The following is a 19,957-nucleotide window of genomic DNA, read 5'->3' as shown; positions in this document are numbered from 1 at the left end:
TAGATAGACAGTAATGGTCGTTACAGGGTGTAGGGAGACAGTAATGGTCGTTACAGGGTGTAGGAGACAGTAATGATCGTTACAGGGTGTGGGGAGACAGTAATGGTCGTTACAGGGTGTAGGGAGACATTAATGGTCGTTACAGGGTGTAGGGAGACAGTAATGGTCGTTACAGGGTGTAGGGAGACAGTAATGGTCATTACAGAGTGTAGGAGACAGTAATGGTTGTTGCAGGGTGTAGGGAGACAGTAATGGTCGTTACAGGGTGTAGGGAGACAGTAATGGTCGTTACAGGGTGTAGGGAGACAGTAATGGTCGTTACAGGGTGTAGGGAGACAGTAATGGTCGTTACAGGGTGTAGGAGACAGTAATGGTCGTTACAGGGTGTAGGGAGACAGTAATGGTCGTTACAGGGTGTAGGAGACAGTAATGGTCGTTACAGGGTGTAGGGAGACAGTAATGGTCGTTACAGGGTGTAGGGAGACAGTAATGGTCGTTACAGGGTGTAGGGAGACAGTAATGGTCGTTACAGGGTGTAGGAGACAGTAATGGTCATACAGGGTGTAGGGAGACAGTAATGGTCGTTACAGGGTGTAGGAGACAGTAATGGTCGTTACAGGGTGTAGGAGACAGTAATGGTCGTTACAGGGTGTAGGAGACAGAAATGGTTGTTACAGGGTGTAGGGAGACAGTAATGGTCGTTACAGGGTGTAGGGAGACAGTAATGGTCGTTACAGGGTGTAGGGAGACAGTAATGGTCGTTACAGGGTGTAGGAGACAGTAATGGTCGTTACAGGGTGTAGGGAGACAGTAATGGTCATACAGGGTGTAGGGAGACAGTAATGGTCGTTACAGGGTGTAGGAGACAGTAATGGTCGTTACAGGGTGTAGGGAGACAGTAATGGTCGTTACAGGGTGTAGGGAGACAGTAATGGTCGTTACAGGGTGTAGGAGACAGTAATGGTCGTTACAGGGTGTAGGGAGACAGTAATGGCCATACAGGGTGTAGGGAGACAGTAATGGTCGTTACAGGGTGTAGGAGACAGTAATGGTCGTTACAGGGCCCAAGGGGACTTGTGTTTTCACTTGTCTCGTGCTCGGATTAGTCTCCTTCGGTAGACGGGGCGTCTCCCACGTTAACAATGTTCCAGCCTACACAGTGCCGTTGCCCTCTGTCTGGGATTTCTGACTCTATGCTCTGATCAACTACATACACTACAGGGTTGTCATTAGTTATCACAACCACCAAGTCAAATGATTATATACCATTCAAATTACGTAAGAAAATAACGTTTTGGTCTTAAAAGTTTAGGCAATAATATTAGTAGTGTGGTTAGGGTTAAAAATAGATTTTAAATAGATAAATTGTAGAAGACAGGGTTGAGCCATAATTACTTTGTGGCTGTGATAACTAGTGAGGACCACAGCATGGAAACACATCACGGGAACAAGTGAGAACACGGCACCACCTAGTGGTCAGACTTGATATTTACCGATTTCTAAACTCTTTCATAAACTTGATTTATGCACAACTGAACATTGTAATTACATTACTGGTAATAGACCAGTTTATGTTTTTTTTAAAGAGCCTTATAAATGTCCTCTTAATGATTCTGTGGGTGAATTTAACAGGGAATAAATAAACTGTTGTTTCCTATGGTCATTATCTCATCGTAAAACGAGACCGTATGAGGTTTGAACCAAACCAGGCTGTATAGACGGGGAACCTTCTACTTCAATATTTATAGATATTAAAAATGGCTACAACTAGATAAAGTCAATACAAAAAAACGTAAAAGATTGACAGGACATCAGAATAAGATTCAAGCTATTTATTATCAGGAACATTTTATGTAACAACCTAAAATATAGCATCGCAATTGAATCCCAACATTATATTCAGCCTGCAACAGTTTCCAGTCGGTTTTAAAATGTCGTTTTCTCTTTAGCAAGTTTTCAACAAACACTGGGAGCATTTCAAAATGGTTCCCGTATTTCCTACATTGTGCAATAGTTGAACCGGCTCCCATCCATTTGAGAGGCACCCACAGACCGTACAGATGCTGACGCGGTCTCCGACCGAACGGACCTCAGCAGAGGAACAGACGGCTCCTAAACGACGTCAACTCCTAAACGCATCGTCTCTGGAGGAAAGTACAATATATCGCAAATTATAAAACTGGATGGGGTCGAGCCTTCGAACGCTGATTGGCTGACAGCCGTGGTATATCAGACCGTATACCACGGGTATGATAAAACATTCATTTTGACTGTTGTAATTACGTTGGTAACCAGTTTATAATATAGCAATAAGGCACCTCGGGGTGTTTGTGATACATGGCCATTATACCATGGCTAAGGGCCGCGTTGCACCGTTCCTAAGAACAGCCCTTAGCCGTGATATAATGGCCATATACCAAACCCCCTCATTCCTTATGGCTTAATTAGAGGTTGTCTCTGAAACGGCACCCTATTTCCTTAGTAGTGCACTACTTTATACCAGGGTCTATAGGGTAGTAGTGCACTACTTTAGACCAGGCCCTATAGGGTAGTAGTGCACTACTTTAGACCAGGCCTATAGGGTAGTAGTGCACTACTTTAGACCAGGCCTATAGGGTAGTAGTGCACTACTTTAGACCAGGCCTATAGGGTAGTAGTGCACTACTTTAGACCAGGCCTATAGGGTAGTAGTGCACTACTTTAGACCAGGCCCTATAGGGTAGTAGTGCACTACTTTAGACCAGGCCTATAGGGTAGTAGTGCACTACTTTAGACCAGGCCCTATAGGGTAGTAGTGCACTACTTTAGACCAGGCCCTATAGGGTAGTAGTGCACTACTTTAGACCAGGGCCCTATAGGGTAGTAGTGCACTACTTTAGACCAGGTCCTATAGGGTAGTAGTGCACTACTTTAGACCAGGGTCTATAGGGTAGTAGTGCACTACTTTAGACCAGGGCCCATAGGGTAGTAGTACACTACTTTAGACCAGGGTCTATAGGGTAGTAGTGCACTACTTTAGACCAGGGTCTATAGGGTAGTAGTGCACTACTTTAGACCAGGGTCTATAGGGTAGTAGTGCACTACTTTAGACCAGGCCTATAGGGTAGTAGTGCACTACTTTAGACCAGGCCCTATAGGGTAGTAGTTCACTACTTTAGACCAGGCCCTATAGGGTAGTAGTGCACTACTTTAGACCAGGCCCTATAGGGTAGTAGTGCACTACTTTAGACCAGGGTCTATAGGGTAGTAGTGCACTACTTTAGACCAGGGTCTATAGGGTAGTAGTGCACTACTTTAGACCAGGCCTATAGGGTAGTAGTGCACTACTTTAGACCAGGCCCTATAGGGTAGTAGTGCACTACTTTAGACCAGGCCCTATAGGGTAGTAGTGCACTACTTTAGACCAGGCCCTATAGGGTAGTAGTGCACTACTTTAGACCAGGGCCTATAGGGCTCACTACTTTAGACCAGGCCCTATAGGGTAGTAGTGCACTACTTTAGACCAGGGTCTATAGGGCTCACTACTTTAGACCAGGCCCTATAGGGTAGTAGTGTACTACTTTAGACCAGGCCCTATAGGGTAGTAGTGCACTACTTTAGACCAGGGTCTATAGGGTAGTAGTGTACTACTTTAGACCAGGCCTATAGGGTAGTAGTGCACTACTTTAGACCAGGCCCTATAGGGTAGTAGTGTACTACTTTAGACCAGGGTCTATAGGGTAGTAGTGTACTACTTTAGACCAGGCCTATAGGGTAGTAGTGCACTACTTTAGACCAGGCCCTATAGGGTAGTAGTGTACTACTTTAGACCAGGCCCTATAGGGTAGTAGTGCACTACTTTAGACCAGGCCTATAGGGTAGTAGTGCACTACTACCGTTTTTAAAAAGGTTTTCTGTGGTTTGTTAGAATAACAGAACAGAACAGCAGTTCAATTCTTTCATAGTTTTTAATAGTGGTATTAAAATATTCCCCTTTAAATACTTAAAACATCCTTATTGGTTATACCGGTGTCTTACAGTAAAACATTTCTGCTCATTTCACCAACAAGCAAATAAATTACTTTAACCTTTAAATAATTAAATCTGTTTCTTTGTTTTTAAAACACTGCTCCGTTTTAGAAAGTGAAAAACCTTTTGTTTAAGCACGTTACATTTTTTTAAAAACATTTTGCTGCGGGAGTAGTTGCCAGATTTAACAACAAAATTAAAATCAGTATCTGAACCGTCTTCCAGCTAAGCAGATGCAAGAGTTAAAAACATCCCTGGGTTAAAGGTCACCCCAAGTTGCTTCGGAGCAGCAGTGTCACCCTGTAAAACTCATTTCAGTCCCAGCACTTCAAAAGAGAAAAACCTTCTCAGGTTGGATGATGCTTAGATTGACATTACGACAAAATGGCAGTACTGTGGAAAACCAAAACCCCAAAAAAATAATTCTCCACTTACATTCTCATAGTAAATTAACTTAAGAGAGTACTGCTTACAATACAATAACACTTATTCTCTAAATGTTTAGAGATAGTAACAAATTCCAATAGATGATAGTTCACAGCAGATTGATAGTTGTTGTTTTTCCAGATCAGTTAAGATTAGAAGGCTGTCACTGTTGGTTCCAGTGTTCTAGAATTAGTTCCCGGGCGGTTCTAGAAGGACATGATGGTTCTCTGGATGATGTCGGCACACTCTCTGACCTCGTGGTCTTTAATGATGAGGGGAGGGGCCAGACGGATGATGTCACCGTGGGTGGGCTTGGCCAACAGTCCGTTGTCACGGAGACGCAAGCACACTCTCCAGGCATCATAGTCTGAGGGGGAAGAAAAGTGAGAGAGAGCACGCGCCACACACACACACACACACACACACGGGGTCAAAGCTTCAGCCTACAGAGCAACAACATAAAATTTAAGATAGATAGAAGCACATGTTGTGTAAATACATTTGTTTAGTATAAAAAGATCAACTGTTGCTCCAAATACCTGCCATTAAAATGACAAAGTCGTGAGGAATATTAGGTTGTAAATTTACATTGGGTAAAATAACTACCTATTGAGATGCATGACAGAAAATGATACACTGTCTCTTTAAGAGCATTAAGTTTAGTTAGTGAAGACATGCAACAGGTCAGTGAGATATCATTATAATAACATTTCAGTAATATATCAACAGGTCAGTAATATATCATTATTATAACAGATCAGTAATATATCATTATTATAACAGATCAGTAATATATCATTATAATAACAGATCAGTAATATATCATTATAATAACAGATCAGTAATATATCATTATAATAACAGATCAGTAATATATAATTATAATAACAGGTCAGTAATATATCAACAGATCAGTAATATATCATTATTATAACAGATCAGTAATATATCATTATAATAACAGATCAGTAATATATCATTATAATAACAGATCAGTAATATATCATTATAATAACAGATCAGTAATATATCGTTATAATAACAGGTCAGTAATATATCAACAGATCAGTAATATATCATTATAATAACATTTCAGTAATATATCAACAGGTCATTAATATATCATTATTATAACAGATCAGTAATATATCATTATAATAACAGATCAGTAATATATCATTATAATAACAGATCAGTAATATATCATTATAATAACAGATCAGTAATATATCATTATAATAACAGATCAGTAATATATCATTATAATAACAGATCAGTAATATATCATTATAATAACAGATCAGTAATATGTCATTATAATAACAGATCAGTAATATATCATTATAATAACAGGTCAGTAATATATCATTATAATAACAGATCAGTAATATATCATTATAATAACAGATCAGTAATATATCATTATAATAACAGATCAGTAATATATCATTATTATAACAGATCAGTAATATATCATTATAATAACAGGTCAGTAATATATCATTATAATAACAGATCAGTAATATATCATTATAATAACAGATCAGTAATATATCATTATAATAACAGGTCAGTAATATATCATTATAATAACAGGTCAGTAATATATCATTATAATAACAGGTCAGTAATATATCATTATAATAACAGGTCAGTAATATATCATTATAATAACAGGTCAGTAATATATCATTATAATAACAGATCAGTAATATATCATTATTATAACAGATCAGTAATATATCATTATTATAACAGGTCAGTAATATATCATTATAATAACAGATCAGTAATATATCATTATTATAACAGATCAGTAATATATCATTATTATAACAGATCAGTAATATATCATTATAATAACAGATCAGTAATATATCATTATAATAACAGGTCAGTAATATATCAACAGGTCAGTAATATATCATTATAATAACAGATCAGTAATATATAATTATAATAACAGGTCAGTAATATATCAACAGGTCAGTAATATATCAACAGATCAGTAATATATCATTATAATAACAGATCAGTAATATATCATTATAATAACAGATCAGTAATATATCATTATTATAACAGATCAGTAATATATCATTATAATAACAGATCAGTAATATATCATTATAATAACAGGTCAGTAATATATCATTATAATAACAGATCAGTAATATATCATTATAATAACAGGTCAGTAATATATCATTATAATAACAGATCAGTAATATATCATTATAATAACAGGTCAGTAATATATCATTATAATAACAGGTCAGTAATATATCAACAGGTCAGTAATATATCAACAGGTCAGTAATATATCATTATAATAACAGATCAGTAATATATCATTATAATAACAGGTCAGTAATATATCAACAGGTCAGTAATATATCATTATAATAACAGATCAGTAATATATCATTATAATAACAGGTCAGTAATATATCATTATAATAACAGATCAGTAATATATCATTATAATAACAGGTCAGTAATATATCATTATAATAACAGATCAGTAATATATCATTATAATAACAGATCAGTAATATATCAACAGGTCAGTAATATATCATTATAATAACAGGTCAGTAATATATCATTATAATAACAGATCAGTAATATATAATTATAATAACAGATCAGTAATATATAATTATAATAACAGATCAGTAATATATAATTATAATAACAGATCAGTAATATATCATTATAATAACAGGTCAGTAATATATCATTATAATAACAGATCAGTAATATATAATTATAATAACAGATCAGTAATATATAATTATAATAACAGATCAGTAATATATCATTATAATAACAGATCAGTAATATATCATTATAATAACAGATCAGTAATATATCATTATCATACCAGGTCAGTAATATATCATTATCATAACAGGTCAGTAATATATCATTATTATAACAGGTCAGTAATATATCATTATAATAACAGATCAGTAATATATCATTATAATAACAGATCAGTAATATATAAACAGGTCAGTAATATATCATTATAATAACAGGTCAGTAATATATCATTATAATAACAGATCAGTAATATATAATTATAATAACAGATCAGTAATATATAATTATAATAACAGATCAGTAATATATCATTATTATAACAGATCAGTAATATATCATTATAATAACAGATCAGTAATATATCATTATAATAACAGATCAGTAAAATATCATTATAATAACAGGTCAGTAATATATCATTATAATAACAGATCAGTAATATATCATTATAACAGATCAGTAATATATCAACAGGTCAGTAATATATCATTATAATAACAGGTCAGTAATATACCATTATAATAACAGATCAGTAATATATCATTATTATAACAGGTCAGTAATATATCATTATAATAACAGATCAGTAATATATCATTATAATAACAGATCAGTAATATATCATTATAATAACAGGTCAGTAATATATCATTATAATAACAGATCAGTAAAATATCATTATAATAACAGGTCAGTAATATATCATTATAATAACAGATCAGTAATATATCATTATAATAACAGGTCAGTAATATATCATTATAATAACAGATCAGTAAAATATCATTATAATAACAGGTCAGTAATATATCATTATAATAACAGATCTGTAAAATATCATTATAATAACAGATCAGTAATATATCATTATTATAACAGATCAGTAATATATCATTATAATAACAGGTCAGTAATATATCATTATAATAACAGATCAGTAATATATCAACAGGTCAGTAATATATCATTATAATAACAGATCAGTAATATATCATTATAATAACAGATCAGTAATATATCATTATAATAACAGATCAGTAATATATCATTATAATAACAGATCAGTAATATATCAACAGGTCAGTAATATATCAACAGGTCAGTAATATATGAACAGGTCAGTAATATATCATTATAATAACAGGTCAGTAATATACCTTTATAATAACAGGTCAGTAATATATCATTATAATAACAGGTCAGTAATATACCTTTATAATAACAGGTCAGTAATATACCATTATAATAACAGATCAGTAATATATCATTATAATAACAGGTCAGTAATATATCATTATAATAACAGATCAGTAATATATCATTATAATAACAGATCAGTAATATATCATTATAATAACAGATCAGTAATATATCATTATTATAACAGATCAGTAATATATCATTATAATAACAGATCAGTAATATATCATTATTATAACAGATCAGTAATATACCATTATAATAACAGGTCAGTAATATATCATTATTATAACAGATCAGTAATATATCATTATAATAACAGGTCAGTAATATATCATTATAATAACAGATCAGTAATATATCATTATTATAACAGATCAGTAATATATCATTATAATAACAGATCAGTAATATATCATTATTATAACAGATCAGTAATATACCATTATAATAACAGGTCAGTAATATATCATTATTATAACAGATCAGTAATATATCATTATAATAACAGGTCAGTAATATATCATTATAATAACAGATCAGTAATATATCATTATTATAACAGATCAGTAATATATCATTATAATAACAGATCAGTAATATATCATTATTTAGTCTCCTTGACGACGATAGTGTGTGATTCCACATCAGATTCACCCATACCTTTAGTCTCCTTGATGACGATGGCGTTGAGGAGACCCTTCCCACGGACGATGGGGACGATCTCTTTAGGAAGCTTCGACAGTTCTGACCTCAGCAACTGGCCCATCTTCTCAGCGTTCTCCGCCAGCTTCTCTTCCTCCAGAACCTGTCAGGGAGGACAACGTACTGTTAGAGGAGGCCTGTTACTACCTCAAATCAGCCTGACGAACCGGTGTCTGTATGTCACCTCGCTACTGTATATAGCCCCTCTCCTGTATATAGCCCCTCTCCTGTATATAGCCCCTCTCCTGTATATAGCCCCTCTCCTGTATATAGCCCCTCTCCTGTATATAGCCCCTCTCCTGTATATAGCCCCTCTCCTGTATATAGCCCCTCTCCTGTATATAGCCCCTCTCCTGTATATAGCCCCTCTCCTGTATATAGCCCCTCTCCTGTACAAAGCAATCAGGAGATAGGAGCCCAAGTTCTGTGGTCCCACCCACTGCTTTGAAGTCTGTCTGTTACTCTGGAGAGTATCCCATCTTACTCAACCAGCTAGTCAGATTCAGCAGTCTGTTACTCTGGGGAGTATCCCGTCTTACTAAACCAGCTAGTGAGATTCAGCAGTCTGTTACTCTGGGGAGTATCCCATCTTACTCAACCAGCTAGTCAGATTCAGCAGTCTGTTACTCTGGGGAGTATGCCATCTTACTCAACCAGCTAGTCAGATTCAGCAGTCTGTTACTCTGGGGAGTATCCCATCTTACTCAACCAGCTAGTGAGATACAGTACTCTCATCAGTCTGTTACTCTGGGGAGTATCCCATCTTACTCAACCAGCTAGTCAGATTCAGCAGTCTGTTACTCTGGGGAGTATGCCATCTTACTCAACCAGCTAGTCAGATTCAGCAGTCTGTTACTCTGGGGAGTATCCCATCTTACTAAACCAGCTAGTGAGATACAGTACTCTCATCTGTATGTTGCTCTGGGGAGTATCCCGTCTTACTAAACCAGCTAGTCAGACACAGTACTCTCATCTGTATGTTGCTCTGGGGAGTATCCCGTCTTACTAAACCAGCTAGTCAGATATGATGACTTGACTGCTTGAAGGAATGAATGAGACACTACATGGCCACAACATGCTGGTCCAATTTCTCAAACAAAAATCATGGGCATTAATATGGAGTTGGTCCCCCCATTGCTGCTATAACAGCCTCCACTCTTCTGGGAAGGCTTTCCACTAGATGTAGGAACATTGCTGCTATAACAGCCTCCACTCCTCTGGGAAGGCTTTCCACTAGATGTTGGAACATTGCTGCTTTAACAGCCTCCACTCTTCTGGGAAGGCTTTCCACTAGATGTTGGAAGTTTACGAACTGACTTGTTGGAAAGGTGGCATCCTATGACAGTGCCACGTTGAAAGTCACTGAGCTCTTCAGTAAGGCCATTCTACTGACAATGTTTGTCTATGGAGATTACATGGCTGTGAGCTCGATTTTATACACCTGTCAGCAACGGCTGTGGCTGAAATAGCCGAATCCACTAATTTGAAGGGGCGTCCACATACTTCTGACCATGCAGTATACGTGACTGCCCGGACTGATGGATGGTAGAAGGAGTCACCCAAGACATCCAACCTAGCCAAAGCTAAAAGGATGGATGGTAGAAGGAATCACCCAAGACATCCAGCCTAGCCAAAGCTAAAAGGAAGAATGGTAGAAGGAGTCACCCAAGACATCCAGCCTAGCCAAAGCTAAAAGGAAGAATGGTAGAAGGAGTCACCCAAGACATCCAGCCTAGCCAAAGCTAAAAGGAAGAATGGTAGAAGGAGTCACCCAAGACATCCAACCTAGCCAAAGCTAAAAGGATGAATGGTAGAAGGAGTCACCCAAGACATCCAGCCTAGCCAAAGCTAAAAGGAAGAATGGTAGAAGGAGTCACCCAAGACATCCAACCTAGCCAAAGCTAAAAGGATGAATGGTAGGAGGAGTCACCCAAGACATCCAGCCTAGCCAAAGGTAAAAGGATGAATGGTAGAAGGAGTCACCCAAGACATCCAACCTAGCCAAAGCTAAAAGGAAGAATGGTAGAAGGAGTCACCCAAGACATCCAGCCTAGCCAAAGCTAAAGTGGGACTATTGTTTCTTCAATGTGTCAATGTTTGAATCTATACCTCCGTTTTGGATTTGTCCACATTTAAGTGTGCGGGCGTCTCCATCTCTCCTAATGTTTGAATCAGTCCATAGCCAAATAACTAACTAGCTGAATCTGTCCATAGCCAAATAACTAACTAGCTGAATCTGTCCATAGCTAAATAACTAACTAGCTAGCTAACTAGGTGAATCTGTCCATAGCTAAATAACTAACTAGCTGAATCTGTCCATAGCCAAATAACTAACTAGCTAGCTAACTAGCTGAATCTGTCCATAGCTAAATAACTAACTAGCTAGCTAACTAGCTGAATCTGTCCATAGCCAAGTAACTAACTAGCTGAATCTGTCCATAGCCAAATAACTAACTAGCTGAATCTGTCCATAGCCAAATAACTAACTAGCTGAATCTGTCCATAGCTAAATAACTAACTAGCTGAATCTGTCCATAGCCAAATAACTAACTAGCTGAATCTGTCCATAGCCAAATAACTAACTACCTGAATCTGTCCATAGCCAAATAACTAACTAGCTGAATCTGTCCATAGCCAAATAACTAACTAGCTGAATCTGTCCATAGCCAAATAACTAACTAGCTGAATCTGTCCATAGCCAAATAACTAACTAGCTGAATCTGTCCATAGCCAAATAACTAACTAGCTGAATCTGTCCATAGCCAAATAACTAACTAGCTAGCTGAATCTGTCCATAGCCAAATAACTAACTAACTAGCTGAATATGTCCATAGCTAAATAACTAACTAGCTAGCTAACTACCTGAATCTGTCCATAGCTAAATAACTAACTAGCTAGCTAACTAGCTGAATCTGTCCATAGCTAAATAACTAACTAGCTAGCTAACTAGCTGAATCTGTCCATAGCTAAATAACTAACTAGCTGAATATGTCCATAGCCAAATAACTAACTAGCTGAATCTGTCCATAGCTAAATAACTAACTAGCTGAATATGTCCATAGCCAAATAACTAACTAACTGAATCTGTCCATAGCCAAATAGCTAACTAGCTGAATCTGTCCATAGTCAAATAACTAACTAGCTGAATCTGTCCATAGTCAAATAGCTAACTAGCTGAATCTGTCCATAGTCAAATAACTAACTAGCTGAATCTGTCCATAGCCAAATAACTAACTAGCTAGCTAACTAGCTGAATCTGTCCATAGCCAAATAACTAACTAGCTGAATCTGTCCATAGCTAAATAACTAACTAGCTAGCTAACTGAATCTGTCCATAGCTAAATAACTAACTAGCTAGCTAACTAGCTGAATCTGTCCATAGCCAAATAACTAACTAGCTGAATCTGTCCATAGCTAAATAACTAACTAGCTAGCTAACTAGCTGAATCTGTCCATAGCTAAATAACTAACTAGCTAGCTAACTAGCTGAATCTGTCCATAGCTAAATAACTAACTAGCTGAATATGTCCATAGCCAAATAACTAACTAGCTGAATCTGTCCATAGCTAAATAACTAACTAGCTGAATATGTCCATAGCCAAATAGCTAACTAGCTGAATCTGTCCATAGTCAAATAACTAACTAGCTGAATCTGTCCATAGTCAAATAGCTAACTAGCTGAATCTGTCCATAGCCAAATAACTAACTAGCTAGCTAACTAGCTGAATCTGTCCATAGCCAAATAACTAACTAGCTGAATCTGTCCATAGCTAAATAACTAACTAGCTAGCTAACTGAATCTGTCCATAGCTAAATAACTAACTAGCTAGCTAACTAGCTGAATCTGTCCATAGCCAAATAACTAACTAGCTGAATCTGTCCATAGCTAAATAACTAACTAGCTAGCTAACTAGCTGAATCTGTCCATAGCTAAATAACTAACTAGCTGAATAACTAAAAGCTAGCTACCATGTACCTCTAGAGCTGCCATGGCAACGCCACAGGCCAGAGGGTTTCCTCCGTACGTAGAGCCGTGCTCTCCAGGCTTGATGGTCAGCATCACCTCATCATCACACAGCACCGCAGACACCTGGCAGGACAAGGTATATATCAGAGACTGACATGACCCAGTCACAACATGACCCAGTCCCAACAGTCCCAACATGACCCAGTCCCAACATGACCCAGTCACAACATGACCCAGTCACAACATGACCCAGTCCCAACAGTCCCAACATGACCCAGTCCCAACATGACCCAGTCCCCACATGACCCAGTCCAAACAGTCCCAACATGACCCAGTCCCAACATGACCCAGTCCAAACAGTCCCAACATGACCCAGTCCCAACATGACCCAGTCCCAACATGACCCAGTCCCAACATGACCCAGTCACAACATGACCCAGTCCCAACATGACCCAGTCCCAACATGACCCAGTCCCAACATGACCCAGTCCAAACAGTCCCAACATGACCCAGTCCCAACATGACCCAGTCCAAACAGTCCCAACATGACCCAGTCACAACATGACCCAGTCCCAACAGTCCCAACATGACCCAGTCCCAACATGACCCAGTCACAACATGACCCAGTCCCAACATGACCCAGTCCCAACAGTCACAACATGACCCAGTCCCAACATGACCCAGTCACAACATGACCCAGTCCCAACATGACCCAGTCCCAACATGACCCAGTCCCCACATGACCCAGTCCCCACATGACCCAGTCCCCACATGACCCAGTCCAAACAGTCCCAACATGACCCAGTCCCAACATGACCCAGTCCAAACAGTCCCAACATGACCCAGTCACAACATGACCCAGTCCCAACAGTCCCAACATGACCCAGTCACAACATGACCCAGTCCCAACATGACCCAGTCACATGACCCAGTCCCAACAGTCCCAACATGACCCAGTCCCAACATGACCCAGTCCAAACAGTCCCAACATGACCCAGTCCCAACATGACCCAGTCCCAACAGTCCCAACATGACCCAGTCCCAACATGACCCAGTCCAAACAGTCACAACATGACCCAGTCCCAACATGACCCAGTCCCAACATGACCCAGTCCAAACAGTCCCAACATGACCCAGTCACAACATGACCCAGTCCCAACAGTCCCAACATGACCCAGTCACAACATGACCCAGTCCCAACAGTCCCAACATGACCCAGTCCCAACAGTCCCAACATGACCCAGTCACAACATGACCCAGTCACAACAGTCCCAACATGACCCAGTCCCAGTCCCAACAGTCCCAACATGACCCAGTCACAACATGACCCAGTCCCAACATGACCCAGTCCCAACAGTCCCAACATGACCCAGTCCCAACAGTCCCCACATGACCCAGTCCCCACATGACCCAGTCCCCACATGACCCAGTCCCAACATGACCCAGTCACAACAGTCCCAACATGACCCAGTCCCAACAGTCCCCACATGACCCAGTCCCAACAGTCCCCACATGACCCAGTCCCAACAGTCCCCACATGACCCAGTCCCAACAGTCCCCACATGACCCAGTCCCAACATGACCCAACAGGCTGAATAAGCAGTGAGTCACAAAACCATGAATATTCACGTATTACATGAGACCCATCCCATACTAAATTATTAGACAGCATTTTCATTCCGTAAATCAAAAACGAGGAACACAACAACATTGCAGAGAACGTAGTGTAACAGTGTTGTGTTTACTCACAGGGTAGACGCCTCCTGACAGAGCCTTTCCCAGGATCACGATGTCAGGACGTACTTCCTCATGGTCCACGGCCAGTCGTCTGCCCGTACGGGCCAGTCCAGTCTGCACCTCGTCGGCTATGAACAGCACCTAAACATGGGAACAGAGAGGTATCAGTAGAGTCTATGTCTGATCGGGCCTCTACATTACAGCCAGCTCATCGGCTATGAACAGCACCTAAACACCATGCAGAAGGAGATATTCAAATCACATTTAATTTATAAAAAGGCCTTTTTAAAAATCAACAGTTGCCACAAAAGTGTTTTATTATAACCTGGTCTCTAGACCCAAACACAGGGAAGCACAGTAACAAGGAAAAAGCTATATCAGTATTTATTTATTTACAACAATAAAACATTGACAAATGGACAGATGGAACAATCAACCAAAAGTGTCTGTTTCCAAAAGACACAAAACAGATCAACCGTTGATTCTCAAGGCCTTTTTTTTGTGCCGACGCCGAAACGTCTCGTACTCACGTTGTTCCGAGTGCAGAGTTGTCTGACAGTGGTGAGGTATCCGGGGTCAGGGACCACCACCCCAGCCTCTCCCTGGATGGGCTCCACCATGAAGGCTGCTACGTTAGGGTCCTGGAGAGCTTTCTGGGCACAACCATCAGCACACAGTCAGTGATAACAGATCAGATCTCATCAATGGATTTTACAGTGGTGGAGACACTCCCTTTGCTGTGTATACTGACGCAATATGGAGGAAAGGCCCATTTTCCCAGACCAAGACTTTGTCTGGACTAAGCATGCTCAAACAGGACTAGGCCTGATCTGGCTCCAGGAAACTGGCCTGTAGAGAGGTAACATTAAGGTTCAGGAAACTGGCCTGTAGAGAGGTAACATTAAGGTTCAGTATTATAGAGGTTCAGGAAACTGGCCTGTAGAGAGGTAACATTAAGGTTCAGTATTAAAGAGGTTCAGGAAACTGGCCTGTAGAGAGGTAACATTAAGGTTCAGTATTATAGAGGTTCAGGAAACTGGCCTGTAGAGAGGTAACATTAAGGTTCAGTATTATAGAGGTCCAGGAAACTGGCCTGTAGAGAGGTAACATTAAGGTTCAGGAAACTGGCCTGTAGAGAGGTAACATTAAGGTTCAGGAAACTGGCCTGTAGAGAGGTAACATTAAGGTTCAGTATTATAGAGGAACAGGAAACTGGCCTGTAGAGAGGTAACATTAAGGTTCAGTATTATAGAGGTCCAGGAAACTGGCCTGTAGAGAGGTAATATTAAGGTTCAGTATTATAGAGGTTCAGGAAACTGGCCTGTAGAGAGGTAACATTAAGGTTCAGGAAACTGGCCTGTAGAGAGGTAACATTAAGGTTCAGTATTATAGAGGTTCAGGAAACTGGCCTGTAGAGAGGTAACATCAAGGTTCAGGAAACTGGCCTGTAGAGAGGTAACATTAAGGTTCAGTATTATAGAGTTTCAGGAAACTGGCCTGTAGAGAGGTAACATCAAGGTTCAGGAAACTGGCCTGTAGAGAGGTAACATTAAGGTTCAGTATTATAGAGGTTCAGGAAACTGGCCTGTAGAGAGGTAACATCAAGGTTCAGGAAACTGGCCTGTAGAGAGGTAACATCAAGGTTCAGTATTATAGAGGTTCAGGAAACTGGCCTGTAGAGAGGTAACATTAAGGTTCAGGAAACTGGCCTGTAGAGAGGTAACATTAAGGTTCAATATTATAGAGGATGTGGTCATGTCAGCGCGTACCTCCAGAGCAGGTATGTCGTTGTAGGGGATGAGCCCAAAGCCGGGCATGAAGGGCCCGAAGCCCTCGTAACTGCTAGGATCTGTCGAGCTCGAGATGGCTGCCATGGTTCTCCCCCAGAAGTTACCATCTACAGAGGAGAGGTTAGCCACAGTACAGTAGTATCCTGCTTCTATGGTGTTCATCACACAGAGTTCCAATGCATTCTGCCACGTGAGGGAACTAAATGAACTGCAACCTGATTACAGGAATATGGCATTCAAAATAACATTGTAACAAATACAGCTGCAAGCAGCCATGTCGGGGTTCAAGCACTACGGCATCACCGTAACAATGATTGTACGGCACTATAAAAAGGTGTATTTCAGGAATGCACAGCTAGGATAGACAGGGAGGGACAAACGGCCTGTATCTCAGGACATGATGGGAAACCCCCCCCCCCCCACCCAAAAAAAAGGTGCTGTGTATCGACTTACTTGCAAAGATGATTTTGGCCTGATTCTTGGGAACGCCCTTCACAGTGTAGGCCCACTTACGGGCCAGCTTACAGGCCGTCTCACCTCCCTCTACACCTGGTCCACAAAGAGGGAAAGAACATTAATGTCGCTATACTTTAGAATTGACATGTTGTGTACCACGGACCTCCACCAGCAGATAGACATGTCAGACAGCTAGCTCCATCAGGCCTCCTAACCTGTGTTCACGGGCAGGTCATATCAGGCCTCCTAACCTGTGTTCATGGGCAGGTCATATCAGGCCTCCTAACCTGTGTTCATGGGCAGTACTTTGTCGTATCCAAACAGGGTGGTGATGTACTGCTCGTAGGCCCCCAGGATGTCGTTGTAGAAGGCCCTGGAGGTCAGGGTGAGCCTGGAGGCCTGGGCGTTCAGAGCAGCGATGATCTTGGGGTGACAGTGGCCCTGGTTCACTGCACTGTAGGCGCTCAGGAAGTCATAGTATCTGTTGCCCTCCACGTCCCACACATACAGACCTGGGGAGGAGACGAGACAGAGCAGAGGGGGGGGGGGGGGGTTGGGAACAGGTACTGGAAGCAAGCCTTGTCCCGTTCTGGTAGGGCAGGAGCCATAGGGCAGGAGCCAGAGGCAGCTTGATATACAGTAGACAGGACACTAGTTAGTCTGTCAGGAGTCTACCGGCAACGTCCCGACGCAGAGTGTACCGGCAACGTCCCGACGCAGAGTCCACCGGCAACGTCCCGACGCAGAGTGTACCGGCAACGTCCCGACGCAGAGTGTACCGGCAACGTCCCGACGCAGAGTGTACCGGCAACGTCCCGACGCAGAGTCCACCGGCAACGTCCCGACGCAGAGTCCACCAGCAACGTCCCGACGCAGAGTCCACCGGCAACGTCCCGACGCAGAGTGTACCGGCAACGTCCCGACGCAGAGTCCCGACGCAGAGTCCACCGGCAACGTCCCGACGCAGAGTCCACCAGCAACGTCCCGACGCAGAGTGTACCGGCAACGTCCCGACGCAGAGTCCACCGGCAACGTCCCGACGCAGAGTCCACCGACAACGTCCTGACGCAGAGTGTACCGGCAACGTCCCGACGCAGAGTCCACCGGCAACGTCCCGACGCAGAGTCCCGACGCAGAGTCCACCGGCAACGTCCCGACGCAGAGTCCACCGACAACGTCCCGACGCAGAGTCCACCGACAACGTCCCGACGCAGAGTCCACCGGCAACGTCCCGACGCAGAGTCCACCGGCAACGTCCCGACGCAGAGTGTACCGGCAACGTCCCGACGCAGAGTCCACCGGCAACGTCCCGACGCAGAGTGTACCGGCAACGTCCCGACGCAGAGTGTACCGGCAACGTCCCGACGCAGAGTCCACCAGCAACGTCCCGACGCAGAGTGTACCGGCAACGTCCCGACGCAGAGTGTACCAGCAACGTCCCGACGCAGAGTGTACCGGCAACGTCCCGACGCAGAGTCTACCGGCAACGTCCCGACGCAGAGTCCACCGGCAACGTCCCGACGCAGAGTGTACCGGCAACGTCCCGACGCAGAGTCCACCAGCAACGTCCCGACGCAGAGTGTACCGGCAACGTCCCGACGCAGAGTGTACCGGCAACGTCCCGACGCAGAGTCCACCGACAACGTCCCGACGCAGAGTCCACCAGCAACGTCCCGACGCAGAGTGTACCGGCAACGTCCCGACGCAGAGTCCACCGGCAACGTCCCGACGCAGAGTCCACCGACAACGTCCCGACGCAGAGTCCCGACGCAGAGTCCACCGGCAACGTCCCGACGCAGAGTGTACCGGCAACGTCCCGACGCAGAGTCTACCGGCAACGTCCCGACGCAGAGTCCACCGGCAACGTCCCGACGCAGAGTCCACCGACAACGTCCCGACGCAGAGTCCCGACGCAGAGTGTACCGGCAACGTCCCGACGCAGAGTGTACCGGCAACGTCCCGACGCAGAGTGTACCGGCAACGTCCCGACGCAGAGTGTACCGGCAACGTCCCGACGCAGAGTGTACCGGCAACGTCCTGACGCAGAGTCTACCGGCAACGTCCCGACGCAGAGTCCACCGGCAACGTCCCGCCGCAGAGTCCACCGGCAACGTCCCGACGCAGAGTCCACCGGCAACGTCCCGACGCAGAGTCCACCGGCAACGTCCCGACGCAGAGTCCACCGGCAACGTCCCGACGCAGAGTCCACCGGCAACGTCCCGACGCAGAGTCCACCGACAACGTCCCGACGCAGAGTGTACCGGCAACGTCCCGACGCAGTCCACCGGCAACGTCCCGACGCAGAGTCCCCCGACAACGTCCCGACGCAGAGTCCACCGGCAACGTCCCGACGCAGTCCACCGGCAACGTCCCGACGCAGAGTCCCCCGACAACGTCCCGACGCAGTCCACCGGCAACGTCCCGACGCAGAGTCCCCCGACAACGTCCCGACGCAGAGTCCACCGGCAACGTCCCGACGCAGAGTCCACCGGCAACGTCCCGACGCAGTCCACCGGCAACGTCCCGACGCAGAGTCCCCCGACAACGTCCCGACGCAGAGTCTGGGGGGGGGGTTGGGAACAGGTACTGGAAGCAAGCCTTGTCCCGAACCAGAACGGCCCATAGGGCAGGAGCCAGAGGCAGCTTGATATACAGTAGACAGGACACTAGTTAGTCTGTCAGGAGTCTACCAGCAACGTCCCGACGCAGAGTGTACCGGCAACGTCCCGACGCAGAGTCCACCGGCAACGTCCCGACGCAGAGTCCACCGACAACGTCCCGACGCAGAGTCCACCGGCAACGTCCCGACGCAGAGTGTACCGGCAACGTCCCGACGCAG

At 42.7% G+C, this 19,957-nt stretch overlaps 1 protein-coding gene and 1 long non-coding RNA gene across 4 annotated transcripts in view; one reads left to right on the top strand and one right to left on the bottom strand.

Annotated features, from left to right (window-relative positions):
- Positions 1-3,928: 3,928 nt before the first annotated feature.
- Positions 3,929-19,957, bottom strand: part of LOC139381151 (ornithine aminotransferase) — a 29,946-nt gene continuing 13,917 nt past the window's right edge. The window contains exons 3-10 of the mRNA XM_071124502.1: positions 17,406-17,630; positions 17,116-17,211; positions 16,642-16,769; positions 15,403-15,525; positions 14,885-15,013; positions 13,145-13,258; positions 9,127-9,271; positions 3,929-4,801 (exon numbers count right to left, since the gene is read on the bottom strand). Coding sequence (XP_070980603.1) covers positions 4,641-4,801; positions 9,127-9,271; positions 13,145-13,258; positions 14,885-15,013; positions 15,403-15,525; positions 16,642-16,769; positions 17,116-17,211; positions 17,406-17,630 — 1,121 coding nt within the window. The 3' untranslated portion in view covers positions 3,929-4,640. The remainder of the gene's footprint in view (positions 4,802-9,126; positions 9,272-13,144; positions 13,259-14,884; positions 15,014-15,402; positions 15,526-16,641; positions 16,770-17,115; positions 17,212-17,405; positions 17,631-19,957) is intronic.
- LOC139381152 (uncharacterized) lies at positions 15,532-16,611 on the top strand. Of its 3 annotated transcripts, XR_011628529.1 has the most exons (4): positions 15,532-15,742; positions 15,779-16,022; positions 16,111-16,478; positions 16,515-16,603. It is a non-coding gene; the product is annotated as an uncharacterized lncRNA (long non-coding RNA). The 3 variants fall into 3 exon arrangements; XR_011628527.1 differs by having other exon boundaries at positions 16,111-16,611; XR_011628528.1 differs by having other exon boundaries at positions 16,059-16,611.

The sequence above is a fragment of the Oncorhynchus clarkii genome, chromosome 23 (genome assembly GCF_045791955.1).
Source record: "Oncorhynchus clarkii lewisi isolate Uvic-CL-2024 chromosome 23, UVic_Ocla_1.0, whole genome shotgun sequence".
NCBI lineage: Eukaryota > Metazoa > Chordata > Actinopteri > Salmoniformes > Salmonidae > Oncorhynchus > Oncorhynchus clarkii.
Note: the sequence above shows the minus strand (reverse complement) of the source record. Positions and strands in the feature narration are given on the sequence as shown.